We start from the raw sequence: 18,745 nt of genomic DNA on the forward strand, positions 1-18,745 counted from the left end.
TTTAGTTGTAAATCAGCCTACAATTGCAAAGATGGATAATTTTCCTCTTTTGCAAATTATTGAAAGAATTCCAGAGCTCAGGTTCAAGTACGTGGGATCATACCCTTCTGACACAGTACTTCAACTAACAAAATACTCTTTTGCAATTATTAACTCAGCCCCAAGCAATGATAGAGGAGAACACTGGATTATGATTGCTCGACTGGATAAGAGCTACTACTTTGCTGATTCTTTGGGAAGAAAGAGATCAATTTACCCTTTTTTGACAAAAAAGTTTCGACGAATGGTTCCTCGAAAGCTACAAAAACTGATAATTTGTGTGGTTTTTACGCAATTTATTCAGCATTTCTCCTTTTTAATTTATTCCAGAAGAACTTGAATAATGTTCATGATGTGTATGTTTTGAATTTTATCAGTAATTTTATTATGTTGAAATGAATTTTTTATTTGTAAGTGTAAATTTTTGCAGTAATTTTACTATACGATGTAGTGAATTGTTTGATTATTTATGTAATTTAACTTTTTAAATTCCTTAAATTTTTTTTACGAAAAGCATCTTAGGAACTAACCCTTTGATGGAATACGGAGAATGATGATGGAAAATGGATGTTGTAGTCCCCCAATTGAAAGAATTAACGATAGAGTAGATAAATTTACGAAAATTGTAACCAACTTCTAGTAAATTGTATAATTTTCTTAAAAGTTTATTCTGAGAAAGATGGAAAAATTATTACACAAAAATATCAGAACCAAAAAAAATATGATACTATGTTTTTCTCAGTGTAAACTTTTACCGTGGCAGAGCAATTGATAAATTTGGATGATAATTTTTTGGAAAATTTGGAAATTTCAAAGAACTTTTTGGAAAATTTGGAAATTTCAAAAAAGTTTTTAAAGATTAAAGACAAAGTGATAAAAGAGAACTGGAATGAATCGTAGCAAGAAATATGACAGAATAAATAAACCAGTTGAGGTAAAAATAAGTGAGATAAGTATGTGAATAAAGATAAAATAAGTCATAAAATTAACAAGCGTAATGAACCTGTCATCCGTTCTCCAGATAACCTGGGGAAAAAAGATTAAGTAGGATATAAAAGTAATCAACCGTGAGGAGCTGTCAAGATTCCCCTGATATCCCGTGGAGCGGAATAACTAACCTGTCAAAGATAATCCCCTCTTGACAATTTTCCCCAGATAACCTGAGGGAAAATAAATAACATGAAATAAGAATTTAAAAGATTCTTTCGAGAAAAAAAATATTCTGTGATATATTAGTTTATTATCCCATACTCTAAATCGAAACTTAATTTTCGTCGAAACTTACCATCTGAAACTTACCATCCACAAAAAATTTTTCATTTTTTTAATATAAAATTGTTTTTTCAAGATAAAAATGTATTTACAAGAAAAACTTAAAAAATTTTCAAAAAATTTTCTGAAACTTACCTTCTGAAACTTACCATACCAAATTTTTGTAAGACAAGATAGTCCTTACATATCACAAATCGTAGAAGTTGACTAAGAAACGCAAGTATTGGCAAAATTGAGCTCAAAAAATTCGGGCGCCAAAAATTTTTCTGAAACTTACCATCTGAAACCTACCATCTTAATACATGGGAAACCTATTCCCTATCTTAATACATAGGAAATCTATTCCCTATCTTAATACATAGCTTGGAGACCGGTTTTTCTATTCCCTACCTTAATACATGGGGGTCTCCAACCACCCCCCCCCCCCCCCCCCCCCCCTGATCACCTCACACATATACTACTGATACTGTTTTGGTACGTAATTAAATTTGCATTAATATATCAACATTAGCTTACAAGATGGGGGAACATGGCGTCTCAAAGCTTCTGCCTGAAGCCTATTTTTTATAGCTTTCCGAGTTTTGAGTGGTAAGCGGTTCCGCTTCTTACGAGTCTTAAGGATGTTAAGATAGCGCTATAACGCCTTAGAAGGAGGAGAGTCTTTAACTCAAGGGAAGGAGGCTGGTGAAGCTCTTTGTACTTCTCAATTATTACCTGGTCCTTAGCCTTACGCTTAGAGATAAAGTTTTTAACGACGTTCAGAACGAGAATGCCTGTTGAACCTACACTTTCCTTTATATCCTCGGTTCCGTTCCGTCTACAGTATACGATCGCACAAACGTTTTTCCTATACCTTGATAATAAATTGACAATTTGCTCACTACTCAGCTTGCAGTTATTGTTGGTGCGGTGCCTACTTATATAGTTATTAATGGCGTCGTGCTAAATTACAAGGCCGTTACGGTGAGACAAGTAGTGATTAAGGTAGTACCTTTATTGTTTTCTGAGAGTCCCTAGCGTTAAAGTTCAAACTTAAACCTGGCCTTGTAAAGCAAGTATCTTTGACGCGGTTCTGGGACGCAGCGGGAAGTTTTCGGAGCGCGTGATCCAAGGAACTAGCTCCTAGAATGAATACCATATACTTAAGGGACCTATGTGACGGCTACGTTACGCTTGAGTACCAATGAGGTTGGAAATTTAAGTAGGTCGGTTGAACTCCAACAACACACACGGAGTAAACCTGAGGATGAAAGAATTCAACATAACTCACTTAATATCACCGTACCTGACCACTTAAAAATACTGTCACGCAACGAAGTCAAAAATCGGACGGGCTGAAACGGCTTTGATTTTTATTTGAAGCGAATTGGCTTTCAGTTTCACCAAGGTGGGTGGGGGATCAGGCAAATTGGTTAAGTTCCAACAACACACGCGGAAGAAACCTGAGGATGAAAAAACTCAACTAAATTTGCCTGATATTCCGCTACCAGACCACTTAGCATAAGGTTGGTGTCATGTTACAGCACAGTTTTGCAGAATTCTGGAGACGTTTTGAGGATTTTTTTGGTAATTTTTTTTTAAACTTTTTTTTACAAAATTTTTCGGAAAATTTCGATTAGCAGGTTTGAGTCATAAACCAATCCAAAAAACTAGTCCAGTACATCTTTTCTATTTTCAGATTTCACGGATTTATATTCCGTTCACAAAAATCGAAGAAAAATTTGGTATCGAGAAAAAAAAGTCAATCAGTTTGTCTATGTACCGACTGTAAGATATTTCAGTTCAACGGAACTGTCCAAAAATTTTGGGTATTGAGAAAAATTACAGGTTGCTAGCTTGCGGGAAAAAATTTGCCTTTTAGGACATCGTACATAAAATTATAGCACAAATAGAATGTTTTCAAATTAGTAGAATCTTGCAGTTTTGGAGATTGGGCAGTCATTGGTTGGGAACAGGCCTGAGTTGTTTTCTTTTTCTAAAACCCTCTCTTTAACTCTCAGGAATGTACTCATTCATTGACTTGTTGGCCTCTGCTGTGGGTCTCAAACACCACGACGGGAAGTGCGCGCCTTGGCGTAACTTGAGAAAACACCTCGTTTATGAAGACACCTTGTCAGGGAAGAAACCTCGTCTGGGAATACTCGTCTGAGAATACACGTCAGCTAATAAATGTGGTCTGCAAATTCACGTCGTCTGAGAACAAGCGTCGTTTATTAAACGTGATCTGCAAATTCAAGTCGTCTGAGAACAAACAGCGTCTGAAAATCCACCTCGGTTAACGATACACTAAGCTTCTGGAGAAAATACGCTTGGGGCTAGCGAATATCGGGTAATTTATGGAGACCAGCGAATAGAGAGTAAATTACGTCGCCGGTTTTGCTAGTATTATAACTCATATGACGAAGCTCTGATGAACCGAACAATTAGGGCACTAAGGTCCCTTGTGGGGCGCCAAAATAAGCTTGTTCTAATCTCCAAAAACTGATTCAAATCAGTAAATTAATAAGAGATTTTTCTCGGTAAATTACTCAGGCAAACAGATAAATTTCGGCATTCTCTATCGATCAAAAACATCATATAACTTTTTATCATCAGCTCTTTATTGGTACAAATCGGCGCAAGATAGCCACAAGAACCTGTCGGTAATGTCCTTGAGACAAATTGCTCTTTTTGGCGGTCAGCCTTAATCAAGGCTGAACCGAATTAGAACCAAAAAACAGTTAAAATAGGATATAACACCCGTTTTTAGTTTATTAATACATGGGCAAGTGGGGGGCTCGAACCTACGTCAACTGTTCTGTCACACATATAATTCGCGTTACGTTAGCTTAGACCGCTCGGCCATTAAAGCGTCTTTTATATGCATATATACTCTTGTTTTATATTTGCATCTATACTCTACATTTGCGTTGCAACAGCTAAAATGTCGAGAAATTTTTACCGGTGTCGAGAAAAATTGGTTTCAGTTTTTTTGATTTTCTTGATGCGAGTGAGCAGGGTTGCAATAGCTTATTTTAAGCCGTAAAAACTTAGTTTCGCTCGATTAAAGTTAGTGTTTTACGAGTATTTCAGCGCCTTTTGGAGTCAATACTTCAAACATTCAAGAAACTGCCAAAAAATGAATTTTTGATTTTTACATCATGTTTCTATAAAATATGTTTTCCAATTTGCGTATTTATTATGGTTGTCGAATATGCTTAGGCTCTTGTTTTTAGTTCACATTCTTTTATCACACCAAGCCGAAAAAAAGGACACTAAAATAAAAAAAATATATATTTTTTTAAGACTTGGAACAATCTGTGCTACTTGCAGAGTAACCGGCTATCCTTATTCACATATGATATTGAAACAATCGTTGAAGTACCGTGTTTTGCTTCGTCTTCTCCTTGAAAAAATCTTAAATTACAAGCTTGTTAGGGTTTGATTTGATATAGGATCATGCTCTCAACAAGAGCAATAAAATTATTTGAAGAAAAAAACAGGAGGCATCATTTGTATCTTTTAATTTAATATCGTCGTCAATGTCTACATTCGGGTGTAAAAAATTTAAACTGACTTTTTACAAATTTGACCGCTGAACTTGGATCTGATTTAAAATCATCCTCGAGCATGAAAATGTAAATGTTTTTGAGATTAGGAGCAACAATCATATCATTTAGAAGGCATATCAAATTTTTTAGTCCACAAAAAACTTAGCATTAAAAAATCACTTAAATTTCTACCCCTGAGTTAAGACTCTAGGAAAAGAGCTATGGTGTAGGCATTATCAGTTAACGATAAAAGTCAAAGATGCCAACGAGGGCAATCAAGAAAAGTTTTCCGCCTTTACACGCCTGAACTTGCATAAGTCATTCCTGTAAAAACTGAACAAGGGTGCTCGTTTAAGGTTCGATTCACTCAAACTCAGCCTGCCTTTGTTTTTTGAGCCGGATATTCGCTGCCATTTGCTCCGCGCTAGCAGAAAATAGGATATGTATTGGGCTTAAATTATCTCAAAAGTATCAGATTGGCCATTTTCGTTTTGGCTTAGTTGCCATGTTGTAGAATTGTTTTTTTTTTGTAGACATTAAACTGCTTTAACTGTTCTGATTTACCTCTGCTGTATGTTATTTTACAAATCATGACGGCGGATTTTTCCCTTAAAAAGTTTTTGGCCTAAATTTTTTCGGGTGATATTTTTTTTGGCTTACTCACCTAATTCTGAGTCGTTCGAAGAAACCAAAATCTCAGACTGAAATTCATAGCTCAAAATATTTTTCAATTTTCATTAATTGCCGTCAAATGTGTTTCTGGACGTGTTTTAAGCAAAAAGAACATCATCCCAGACAACATTTTGAAGGTTTTTAGTTGTAGTTTCTTTTGCTTATTTCCGCTTGATAGGTGTCGGCGTATATTATATTGACTTTTTGGCCTCATATTGCGTGTTTCGACGAGCAAAAAATGATCGTGTGTTCGCGTCTGTATTTTGAGCGTGAGGGTAACAGTAACTTCTCATTAGTCCAAACTTTTTTGAAATTTTTCGTTTTTTCAAATTTTTTCGGCTTGATTGGTTTCGGTCTTTATTATATCGGCTTAGTGATCTCATATTGTTTCATTTGACAGAAAAACTAAGTTGTTTGCGTAATTTGAGGGCGATGGGGACTTAACAGTTTTCCATATATCTTAAGTCTTTATTTTTTTCGGCTTGAAGGGTTTCTGACCAGGTATTTTCGCCTTTGTTTCCGATATGTACCTTATGTTCCGATGCTTATTTCTCATTCTATTGACTTGGCATGTTTTGTGTGAGAAAAAGTCTTAATCATTTTGATAGATCTAGTTTTCTCAACATTTCCGAATTCAAAAAAAAAACGTTCTCGTTTGTATCGCAAGTGGTGCGAAGCTCAGCTTCACCTGTCTAATTTCGAGCGGAAAGAGCAGGTTCAATTCTGCGTCAATTAAGCCGTTTATAATAGCATCTTTTAGCTTAATCTGAGTTTTAACAAATCATAATAGTTTTTGGAATTTTTAACGCCATTTTGGGAATCTAAAATTCAAAAAATTTCAGAAAAAAATTGAAATTTTGAATCTTACTACTTTTTTTCTCTTTCCAAACGTTTTCTACAAAATTTGATGTCCTGTTTGCTCAATTTACTATCACTGTCAAACGAGCCCCAGCTCTATATGTTTTTTATGAAACTTTTTGAGGTAATGCAGTCCATTTTTGCTACTCTTGCAATTAAAAAATTTGACCGATAACGTTAACAGAACCCGTCCAGTACTATTATTTTTTAGCTATTGCTTAAACAGCTATCGTTGTTTTTTTTGCTGTTTTCTAATAGTTTTTGTTTTTCCTGGATTATTTTTTTCATTCATTAGATCAACGTTTTTGAAACAAAATTTTTTGTTATAACAAGTATGCAGTAACAAGAGTTTTGAAGTTCTTGTAATTTGCCAAACGTAGGGCGTTATAACAAAAAGTGAGACCAATTAATGACTTTTAATGCGCCGATACGCGCTTTTATGGGAATTTTTGCCGTCCAATTTGAATTGACCGAGTGCGGCGGGCCTCTATGCTGAGAAGCTTATTTAATTGCTCTCATAAACATTTTTGTCTTTCATTGCGCCTAGATGCTCTACAGAAATTAATTTACCATTCCTTGTTTTCAATTATTACCGAGCCGGAAGATTCTGAGTTTTGTCAAAAATTCATATCTTTTTTGTATGCCCGAAGCATAAGCTCATCCAAAAACAACTTAAGATGTAGGCAAATTTCCCTCAATGCTAGTTTTTGGACTTTTTTGGTTTTTTACCTTAAAAGTAAAGCTATCATCCCCAAACCAAACAATTTAAACTTCTCTTTTTTGAATTAAATTTTTTGCTCCGACCATTTAATAAACATGGAGGAGCTTTGTAATCGGGTGTTTTAGTTTTTTTGTTTATTATGTTTTCCACGCAAAATCAGCTGCCAGGAATAATCATCGGAGAGAGTTGAGTGATATATCATATTAAAGCCCTTGCAATCGTGATTCGAACGACGCTAAAAAGTTGAGATAAGTTTTACCAGTGTCAAGAAAAACTGGTTTGATTTTTCTGATTGTCTTGATGCGAGCGAATAAAGCGAGCGAGCAGGGTTGCAGTAGATTGTTTTAAGCCGTACAAACTTAGTTTCACTCATTTAAAGTTAGTGTTTTTGGAATATTTTTGCACCTTTTGGAGTCAATACTTCAAACATTCAAAAAACTGCCAAAAAAATGAATTTTTTTATTTTTTAAGTCATGTTTCTATAAAAAATGTTTTCCAATTTGTGTATTTTACTATGATTGTCGAATATGCTTAAGCTCTTGTTTTTAGTTCACATTCTTTTATCACACCAAGCCGAAAAAAAACACTAATTTGAAAAAAAATTGGTGTTTTTTTAAGACTTGGAACATTCTGTGCTACTTGCAGAGTAACCGGCTATCCTTATTCACATATGATATTGAAACAATTGGGCGAAGCACCATGTTTTGCTTCGTTTTCTCCATGGAAAAATCTTAAATTACAAGCTTGTTAGGGTTTGATTTGATATAGGATCATGCTCTCAACAAGAGCAATAAAATTTTTTGAAGAAAAAAACAGGAGGCATCATTTGTATCTTTTAATTTGATATCGTAGTCAATGTCTACATTCGGGTGTATAAAATAAAAATTGAATTTTTACAATTTTGACCGCTGAACTTGGATCTGATTTAAATTCATCCTCGAGCATGAAAATGTAATTGTTTTTGAGAATAGGAGCAACAATCATATCATATAGAAGGCATATCAAAATTTTCAGTCCACAAAAAACTTAGCATTAAAAAATCACTTAGTTTTCTACCCCTGATTTAAGACTCTAGGAAAAGAGCTATGCAGTAGGTATTATGAAGTAACGAAAAAAGTCAATGATGCCAACGGAGGTATTCAAGAAAGGTTTTGCGCCTTCACACGCCTGAACTTCATAAGTTATTCCTGTAAAAACTGACTAAGGGTGCTCGCTAAAGGTTCATTTTACTCAAATTTTGCCAGCCTTTTTTTGAGCCGGGTTCATTCGTTACCATTTGCTCCGCGCTAGCAGAAAATGGGATATGTATTGCGCTTAAATTATCTCAAAACTTTTAAACAGGCCATTTTCGAGTCCCCATAGCAATTATCATAGAAAAACTATTTTTTCTTAAAATTCTGATCTGATCAAAATTGTTTAGTTGAAAGTTTGCTAAAGAATAAAAACGATACCGCACAGAAACCATTTTTCTTTTCGAAAAATTTAAAAATAAGCACCATGTAATATGCATTATGTTTTGAAAGCATGCTAAGGAACCAGGGCAGAGCCTATTTTTGCAAATGTTGACAGTCAAAGAAAATGAAAAAAAATGAAAGAGATTCGAAACAAAACAAGGATAGCCAGTCACTGAGCAAGTAGCACAGAATGTTTCGACCACAGTCTTATAAAAAGTTTTTTCAAATTGGTATCGTTTTTTTTCTGCATATTGTGATTAAAAAAATCTGTTGCATATTGTGTTAGAACGAAAAAATAGAACGTAAGAATATCTGAAAGTCATAAAAAAGAAGTCAATTGAACAGTTTTTGAAGAAAAATGACTTCAAAACGAAAATAACTTAAAACGTTTTCCAGTCTTCAATTCCAAAAATTGCGCTAAAAACTCCAAAAACTACCTATACTTGAGTATAATTAAGCTTTCAAGGCTTAAATAAGCTATTGTAAGTGTACGCGGTCACCTTAGTAGCTCGAAATTAGAGCAAAACTCAAAAACTACAAACCCGTTTTTTGACACTGTGAGAAAAATTGCAAAAGCTTTTAATGTCGTTCGAATCATGACTGAAAGGGCTTTATTATGATTTATGATATATCACTTGACGCATTCCGACAATTATTTGTGGTAGCAGATTTTGAGTGGAAAAAAAACTTGATCACACCCGAATACAATGTTCCTCCCCTTTTTCAATGGTCGGAACAAGGACAGTAACTGGTCTAATGCTCAATTAACAAGGGAAAATTAAACAACTTTTGTGTTCAAATCAATATATAATTTGTGACTTCTACTGCATGAACATGAATTAAAACTAGAATTATGTGATATATATATATATATAAGAACGGTTTTTGATTTTAATAATTGTGTGTTTTTTGAATTGTTTGGCGTAAATATCAAAATAAACTAGAACTATAAATTAGCTCACAATAAAAACTCTCAAGGTCACAAAATGCTAAGAAAATAAAAAAACCATTTTTTTAGAATATCGCTCGCTTTTTTTCTGGAATAATCAGGCTTTTGGACGTCCGTTTTAGAAGTACTGATATCTTTAAGTTCTCCTAACAATTATTTTGCTCATGCTGATAATTTATACTAGTTATTAGAGCCTATTCACATTCAATATTAAGTTAGACATTTTATTTTTTTCCTCCGGGTTGAATACAAATTTTTTTCTATGGCAAAACACTTTGTTCCGACAAGATTGACCTTTCAACGAAATCAAAATCGAACAAAATTACAAAAACGTTGCTTGATTATCAAGAAAAATTTCAAAATGTTTGTCTTGATTTTCCGACTGAATGACATGGAGCTTACAACTGGAACTGAACTCTTTTTAAATCCAAATTCTGTTAAATTTAATATTTGCAGTTTTGCACTTATTTCTACCCTTACTAAAAAACAAAAAACAATTTGGTAAACATTTTCAAAAACATTTCAATGGTCAGACAAATTACTGAATCTTTTGATATCTTGATTTAGAAGTCGAAATTAGCGTATGATTGTGCACAAGTAAAATTTTTCGTGGTACAAAAAAATTATGATTAGAGTCCATCAGGACTTTTTTTATTGTTTGAAAATTGAAAGTTTTCGAGTTTGATAAAATAATTGCACTATTTCCACCTGTTGAAGGCATTTTTGATGAAATGAAAATGGGGTATGTTTTTTAGATCTCGAAGTGGTGCAAGTGTTTGAAATCCGAGAATCAGGCAGATTTGATTAAAAATTTTGTTAAATCCTTTTTCTGCTGAGTCATTATAAAACAAAAAATCTTGTAAAATTTTATTCCATAAGCAAATCTTTTGACATCTTGACGTGATATATAAAAGAATCCGATTAATCCCGTTTTTAATAAATAATTTGTTTTTTCTCTTTTGAGTTTCTCAAAAAAGTTTATCAATCTGAAGACTCCTAATAGAAAGTTTGGATCGTATCTTCTCTCAAGTTTTCCAAAAAAGACGAGAAATATTGTTTTTACAGTCAATTTTCCTGCGCCTGATCCCTGCCAGACATTTTTATATCGCAAGTTAAGCGAAGCTTTGCTTAGCCTCTGTTTTACGAAAAGGCTTCATCTCAATTCTATCAAATTTTTATCCAAATTTTTATTGTTACCGAAGACTATGATATATTGGACCGTGAAAGTATTATCGAAATCTTTAGAGATAGATGTATGTATATATGCTAGTTTAGCCTACATTCCATGAAAAATTCCCTCTTTTGCTTAACCGTATTTTTCTAGAAAATGTGTTCTTGAAAATTGGGATATTGATCATTTTTTATTTAGAAGCTAGCTGAGAAAAAAAAAGATTATAACTGACATATTCTTTTTAGTTTGAATCACAATTCCAGTTTTAAAATATAAACTTTTGGCAAGTTAGATTTCACTGAAACAATAAAAGAAACCACGGTTGCTCATCAATTAGGATGTCTCAAAAATCAAAACTGAAACTTGTTTCATTGCTTAAGTCCATGAACTTTTGATTGGAAGCAACAAAGTTTCAAAAAGTTTCACTGGCCTTATTTATTTCTGATTATTGAACCATAAGAACACTCTAAAAATATACATCTCATTAATTGAGCTTATTAAAAATCTGGATACTTATTATCGTGAATCTTTGTAGAAAAAATCAACATTTTCATATTTATCATGAATCTTCTAAGCAAGCTATATCGACACGCCAAAAAAACAACCAAATCTCAAAAGTAAAGTGCTTTGGCAAAGAGCGACCGCATGCTCCACTGCGCTTATGTTGGTGAAGATGGGCATTGTGTGCGTGAATAAATGTTTGACTCATCAGTTTTTCGGAGTTATTGGTTCAGAACTAGCAAATGATCAAAACTGCATGAGATATCTATGATTTTGGGCTTGTAGTTGCATATTTTGAAATATTTTGATTTCTCAGAAAAATTTCAATTGGAACGGACTTTTTGTTGTGTTGGAATGAACAATTATATATTATCTAATCAAATACAAATATAAATGCATTAGAGTTTTTGAGCCAGCAATCGTTTTGTTCTGACTTTCGAAGAAAGGAAGAAAGCGAGGAATTGAAATGCCCAGCTGGTTTTTTTTTCATTCAGACTAACTTTGAAGTAAGAAAAGTTGACTCCGTAGAGGCATCGATCCGAAAATTTTGTGATTGCCAAGCGAGTATGTTTGCTTTTCACAATTTTACGGCTTTGCTGCTAGAATAATACTTAGATAGTTTCCTTTAAAACGCGAATTATGGGGGCTAGGAAGTTACACAACAAGCAAATTAGACGGCTCCAATATGGAATAATACTTTCATAGCTTCATTCAAAACGCGAATTATGGGGGTTAGCAAAATAGACGACAAGCAAATTATACGGCTCAAATTTTTTAAAGCAAAAACTAGCATTTTAGACAAAAAGCAAAGGGCTAACAAAAGTTATTGCTTAGAACAAATTTTCACAAATACAAAAAAATAATCCCTTTGCATATCAAAATATTTATTATAAAAGATATATAAATTGTTAATCCAAATAATATAAAACATTTATGCAATTTCGACGTGTGAAAAACTGATTCGCATTTAAAAAACCTCGAGCGAAAGTTAATTGTTGTCAGTGAAAGTTAATTGTATTCAGTAAACAGATGTCACACACGTTAACAATACATTTACTTCTTATCTCCCATATTTGTTATTTAACATCGACGTCTAAATTCAATTTTTGGGCCATGTCTAAATTTCTTTTCGTTTGTTTTCGTGGTCCAATCGAGTTATTTATGAGTGGAAAATTATCCGCACTCATAATCGTTCCAATTTGAAATGAGGCAAGCTAATTGGTCTAATTAATTCCATAAACGGCTCAAATTTTAACATTTTGATATTATCAGCCTAAAATATGTTGTTTGTCAAATTTTTATATTCCAAAAATGATTCGAGACCAAACAAGACTGCTCGTATATCAGGGCAAAGCCCTGGATGTTCCGACTGTCCCTTAACTTAAATCGAATAGTTTTTGGGGAAAAGAATATTGAAAACCTGTAAATTTTGAACAGTATCAAAGTGTGAGGTTTTTGGTCGTAAGAAATTAATATGACCGATTAGCTAGCCTCAGTTCAATTCGGAACGATTTCCTTGTGCTCAATGCAATTTTGTTGTGCGGGATAATTTGCCGCGCATAAATATGCGTTACACTCTCAGCATCATGAATAATTTCTTCAAGGCGTGCAGAGTTTAGTCCAGAACATGGCCATTTTGGCGATTTTTAAACCCCTAGAACTTTACAAAAAAACAAGCGGAGGTAAAAATATCTTTTTAAATCTGAACCCAGGAAGTTGATATTTTCAATAGATTATAAAAGTTTTTTGTTGAAAACTATTATTTTGATCGGCGAAAATTGACTGAATAAAAAAACCACAACGAGCATAAATATTCCGTTTTTTTCGAAAGTCGGAACAATAATGGGCAGTCGGAACGATCAGGGCTTTGCCCTGATACGAGCAGTTTTGATTTTGATTTTAGACATACGGTTTGATCTCCATAGGCATGTGACAAGATGTCGTCTTTTATTAAACGCACACCAAAGAAGAGGAAAACTTGGAACTATCTAATTGATTTTATTATTTGCATAAGAACAACATCAGGAATTCTGTTCTATACGATAGCATTGTTCCGAACGATTTTCGAAAAAGGGATGAGCCTTAGATGTTTATTCAGACAATTTCGACTCTTCATTTACCAATTTTCGAAGAAATGTTGTGTGCAGTTTGCTTAACATGATTTGTTCAACTTAATAACAGAAAAAAAAAGTACAACTACTGATTTCGAAACCTGTTAAGTTTATGTTTCAGTTGTCATCAGAGGCGGATATAGGATTTTTTTGAAGAGGTGGGCGGATTTTCGAGAAAAAAAAGATTAATTTGATCAGGAGAGGATCTAGGTTTTTCTCGAGGGGGGGGGGGGGGGGGGACTTTTTTTAGGTCGACCGAATTGACTTCCCAAACTCTCCCAAGGAACTAAAAAGGCCCTGTTTTGGCCAATTTTTCTGCGCCCAGGCAAAATTTTAGGGTGTTTTTTAAGCACTTTTTGACCAAAAAAATTGTGTTTTTTCCGCGCGCGCTTCCCCCTCAAAGTTAGTGTATATTGTCGCCAAAGGCGCCTTTAGAACATTTTTAGGGTCTGTCACAAAAAATGGATGTCTCTAAATAGTACAAAGGGGGGTCTTATGCATTATATGGCCCAAAATCATTATTTCTACATCTCTTGAACTGAAATTAATGTGGTTGAATTTGATTGGCTAATTAGCCAATCAAGTTCCATCGACATTTTCGTTTGTCAAGCCATTTATTAAGTTTTTCTTGTCTGGGTTAGGTTTCACAAGAAACTCAAAATTAACTTGATTATTTTACAAAGTTCCATCTTTTCGGAAATTTTTTCGGTTAATATTTTTTCTGCTGGAAAGGTTGATCGGAATGCCTGACCGTCTAACTTGAATTTGATTGGCTAAAATTACCCAATCAGATTCGATCGCATAATTTCCAGCTTACTATGTAGAAAATTTGATTTTGGCCCGTTTAGTGCATAAGACCCTAATAAGGGGACCCTTTGGGTCGGCAGGGCATCGAATCCCTGAAAGGGGGCGTCCCCCCTCCCCTGCCCCTGAATTCGATGACCGTTTTTCTGTTCGGCTAAACTGATTTTCTGGGTTTTAAAACACAATTAAAAGACTCTATTTTGGCAAAAATCATTTATCTGAATCCAAGTATAACCATCCGACGTCTTAGTTTCCCAAATGCTTATAGCGCAGCACTTGTTGTGATACACTGACTTAGTAGCCGTGAATCTTTTATTTCAATTTTTTCTCTTTCATGTTGTTATTATCACCTTTCTCACGGAGTATACATTCTCAGGTAACTCAAATAAAGTATATTATATGAAAAATAAAAAATTAGGATCCAAATTCCTAACAAACTGGAGATGACGTTACTATAGGCAAAATGCTTCCCGTGAAAATGACTCTTTTAATCAACGATTGGCCTTTTCTAACTTGTATTATTTCACAAAAAGCTCGAAGGAAAATTATAACGATTTCAATCATGCTTTAATCACGCTTTCATTCAGATTGCGAAAGTTATTTCCAAAACGTTATCTCCCTAGCAGAGTAAATCTCATCGAAGCAGACACTATACATTTTAAGACAATAAATATTAGTCGATTTTCCACACTTGCTCCGATATTTTACCTAATTATGGTGCTATGAAGTAGCCAATTGAAAACGAGCATCTTGAAAATGACTCTTATGAAACATTTAACAATTTCGGTCGCTCTAATTAGAATACTAGATTTCTAGCTGACATCATTGGACAAAAGCAAGGGCTTTTATATTCTTAATTGAGGCGGTTTGTCTTTTGTACACCACACACTTTAAAAATAATAGCTTTTCAAAGTGGTACGATTTCAAATTCTCATCAAATCTTAAGTTACGCTGATCTAACGCTCAACAGTTATACGAATGGGCAATAGTGCCTTGTGGTACCTCTGAAGTGTTTGAGGTCCCGCTTAATTTGTGTTTTAGAAATCTTCAAAATCAGGAGGCCATAGCTGCGACATATAAATCTCAATTCCGCAAATGAAATCAGTTAAAGAAAAATAATTCTTTTTGTGGCTGTCTTGCGCAACCTTCGATTGCATCTATTATTTGTGAATGTAAAATGGCAGCTTTTGTTCTGGCATCTATGTTCCTTTTCGGACCTTCTGTGATTTCAAGCTCCTCGTTGTCCGATGACGAAGCTCTGTTTCTTAACGTCACTACAGTGCTTCGGGAACCATTTCTTTTCGACTTGGTTGACCTAGAAAACAACACTAGGCGAGTCGGCTACATCAAAGACCTCCTAGAAGCCATGCGACTTCGGATACCGTTCGACTATGATTTCTACCTTTCTCCGGGAGGCAACTACGGAGCCCCGGATGAAAATGGAACCTGGAATGGCATGGTCGGGGAAGTCTTATATGGGCGCGCAGATATGGCAGCCGCTGATTTGACTATTAACGCTCCAAGGACTGAAATTTTGACTTTTTCACAGCCATTTATGAACGTCGACTTAGGAGTTGTTTACAAGAAACCATCGGTGCAACTTCACATGCTGGCCTTCATGATGCCCTTTTCAACCCAAGTTTGGTGTGTCATTTTAGGATCCTTGGTTGCAACCTCAATGTCTCTCTATGTTTTTGGAATCTACAACTCCAAAGACGACCCTCTAGCAAGTGTTGCTGCTTGCTTATACTTTGGACTGGCCTGTCTTTTTGCACAGGGTCCAGAGACTTACCCACGATCTATGGCGTCCAGAGTCACAGCTATTTCTTGGTGGTTCTTTTCCCTTATGATGCTCACGCTTTACACTGCCAGCTTGACATCAATGTTGACTGTCAACAGAGCAACTTTGCCAATCGACTCAATTGAAGATCTACTTAACTACGAGGCGTTTCACTATGGAATCGAGCCCGGAGGTTCCACTCAGTATGCATTCCAAAATTCAAAATACGCACCGTTTCAAATGATGTGGGCAGAAATGACTAAAAGAAAGGACACTGCTTTCTTCCGAGGCGCTGGAGGAGTTGAACGAGTGAGAGACCGAGAAGACTACGCTTTCATTCGGGAATCACCATATTTGGAGTACGACATAACGTTTGCTCCTTGTGATTTAGAACTGGTTTTCAGCTCCAGTAGTCCTAAATCAGGAGCTGGATACGGATTCGCCTTTCCAAAAGACCACCCATTGGCTCGCAATTTCTCGGTTGAAGTACTGCGCATGTTTTCTGACGGAACTCTTGCTGGAATTCATACCAAGTGGTTCAAAACCAGATCTCAATGCTCCGAAGAAAAGAAACTGGCTAGTTTCGTGGACACAATTGATTTCGAGGAGATCCAAGGAGTGTTTTTCACGTTTCTAGGTGGAATCGTGCTATCGTTTCTGTTCTTTGTGGTGCGCATTGCGAGGACTGCCAAAGACAAGACTTGTCCTTCGAGTAAAAAAGATGAACTTGATCGAGCAATGGCAACTGCAAATCCCTTGGCTGCCAATGGAACATTGAATGAGATAACTGCTAACGGAAACGGAGTTGCGACTACAGTATTCAGCGACAGCCTGAATAAGTGAATGTTGCCAATGATGTGAATTAGCTGAAAAAAGAGCACCAAAGAAGTTCACTAATCAGCCATATCTCTTATGTTTCATAGCTATAGCTAAGCATGTCAAACACAAACTGTCCCTTTGTAGAATGTAGAAAACTTACCCGATATTTTTTGACACCCCGAATAAAAATTTTGAAACAGTTTTTCCAAAAGTGACGCTTAGCATCATAGTAAGCCGCTCGCAGTATAAATAATCAAAGATTTAGGACACATCGATTTCTTTTTAATGAAGCTTGATGACGAATCGCTATTTTGAATAATGAGAATATGGCTCCATTCTGAAGTTTTGAAGTATGGGTCGATTCGGGTATGCGCACGCTGGAAATTTTTAGAATGGAATCGAAATCGAATTAATGTAATCCCTTCCCTGTGCTTCTATTTAACTTTGGGCTCATTAAACGTCAAGCCAAAGTCATTCAAGATAAAAAGTTGCATTTTTCTTACCATACATTTGACTTTTTAAACTTGTTTTCTCCGAAAAGAATTTCTAATCAAATGACTTTTGACACTTTCTAGCATCTTTCTAAGAGTTCGAGAAACTATACAAAAAATCAAAACTCGTTTGATCAGTAGTTCTGACTCTGCAGAAAATGGGAGAAGCAACTACACAGAAAGCGTGTCTTATTTTGCCGTTGGTTTTCTTCGCTCTTTCTATTTTGCTTGTTCTCATTGTACTCATCTGGGCCATAGGAGTCTCAAAAGGGGCTGAATTGTCATACGGACTCAAGGTAAGGTATTTTCTCAAGGAAAAATTTCGTAGCTTTTCTTCAAGTGAGCCGATTGATTTCCGAAAAATGAACTTTTTAGGAGAAACAGGCAACATAATCCAAGCCAGCTGTTTTTCATTTTTTGATTCAAAACCTTTTGTCAACTGCATTTAAATTTTTCATAAATAATTAAAATTAATTTAGCTGTAATGAACCATTTCTTGAAGCCTGAATGAACATCCCTCAATGAAAAACTCAAAAAATTAGATTTTCAGTTTCGTCAATATATGTTGTTGGAAAATTCTATAAAACATGATAAGTACCTGTTCTTGATTTTTGTCTGATGAATGTTTTGGAAACTTATTAAAAGTTATTTTGTTCCCTTAGAGTAAATTGAGTGAACCAGAAAAAATTGATGAAAAGTAAAGTTATGGAAAATCAATATGTGAAATCGATAAAAAATTTTGTCCATGGTGTCAAAAGTGTTTTCAGTCATCGGACGATAAAAAATTTTGATGAAACTTGAATTTTGACAGATGTTTTGACGGTGTCCTACAATTTAATGACATACACTTTAACACCGTACATTTTAAAACTTAGTCATTTCACTACTAAACAATTTAAATCGACAACAATATAACCCCTATTTTCCAGTTTAACACAGTACATTTTAACACCTAGTCACTTCACTATTAAAATTAATGCTTTATGAATTCCTTATCTTAACTCTTATCACACCAAAGTTAATCCTGCAATTAACACGCGCACTATAATGAAAAACTTGGTTTATCTTTGTTATACATGCTAAAAGGAGGCTTCCCAATTTACTTAAGACTCTTATCTACAGGTTTGTAATTTATTTTCAATTAGACTTTTCGCTAAACCTTTATGATTACTAAAAAAGCTGCTTGTGCTAATTCAAAACAATTTGCCGTAAAAATTCTGACAAAAGTTAAATTCTGACAGTCACTTTATACTTTACTCAAACTGATAAACAAACGCAAACACAATAAACACATTATGATTGAGTCTTCTTTCGAGTTCACAGTTTCATCTAAAAACAAGCCAATTCTTAGAGCGTCCGGCCATGAATTTTATTTCAAGCGAAAAAATAAGTTTACAGAAAACTGGATTTGCTCAAAATATCAAACACATAAATGTCGAGCAACTGCCATTACTGAAAATAACGAATTAATCGAGACGCGTGGAGAGCATAATCACGACATTTCAGCGGGAAAATCGGAGGCCCGAAATGTCATAAAGCATATAAAAGATCTCAGCGAGAGATTTACCCCGAC

General features: G+C 34.8%; 1 protein-coding gene across 1 annotated transcript in view; it reads left to right on the plus strand.

Annotated features, from left to right (window-relative positions):
* LOC134839214 (glutamate receptor ionotropic, kainate 1-like) overlaps positions 1 to 16,883 on the plus strand; it is a 57,227-nt gene extending 40,344 nt beyond the window's left edge. Inside the window, exon 2 of the mRNA XM_063854691.1 lies at positions 15,124 to 16,883. Within this exon, the coding sequence (XP_063710761.1) occupies positions 15,260 to 16,705 (1,446 nt within the window). The 5' untranslated portion in view covers positions 15,124 to 15,259 and the 3' untranslated portion in view covers positions 16,706 to 16,883. The remainder of the gene's footprint in view (positions 1 to 15,123) is intronic.
* The last annotated feature ends 1,862 nt before the right edge of the window (positions 16,884 to 18,745 follow it).

The sequence above is a fragment of the Symsagittifera roscoffensis genome, chromosome 2 (assembly GCF_963678635.1).
Source record: "Symsagittifera roscoffensis chromosome 2, txSymRosc1.1, whole genome shotgun sequence".
Taxonomy (NCBI): Eukaryota; Metazoa; Xenacoelomorpha; order Acoela; family Convolutidae; genus Symsagittifera; species Symsagittifera roscoffensis.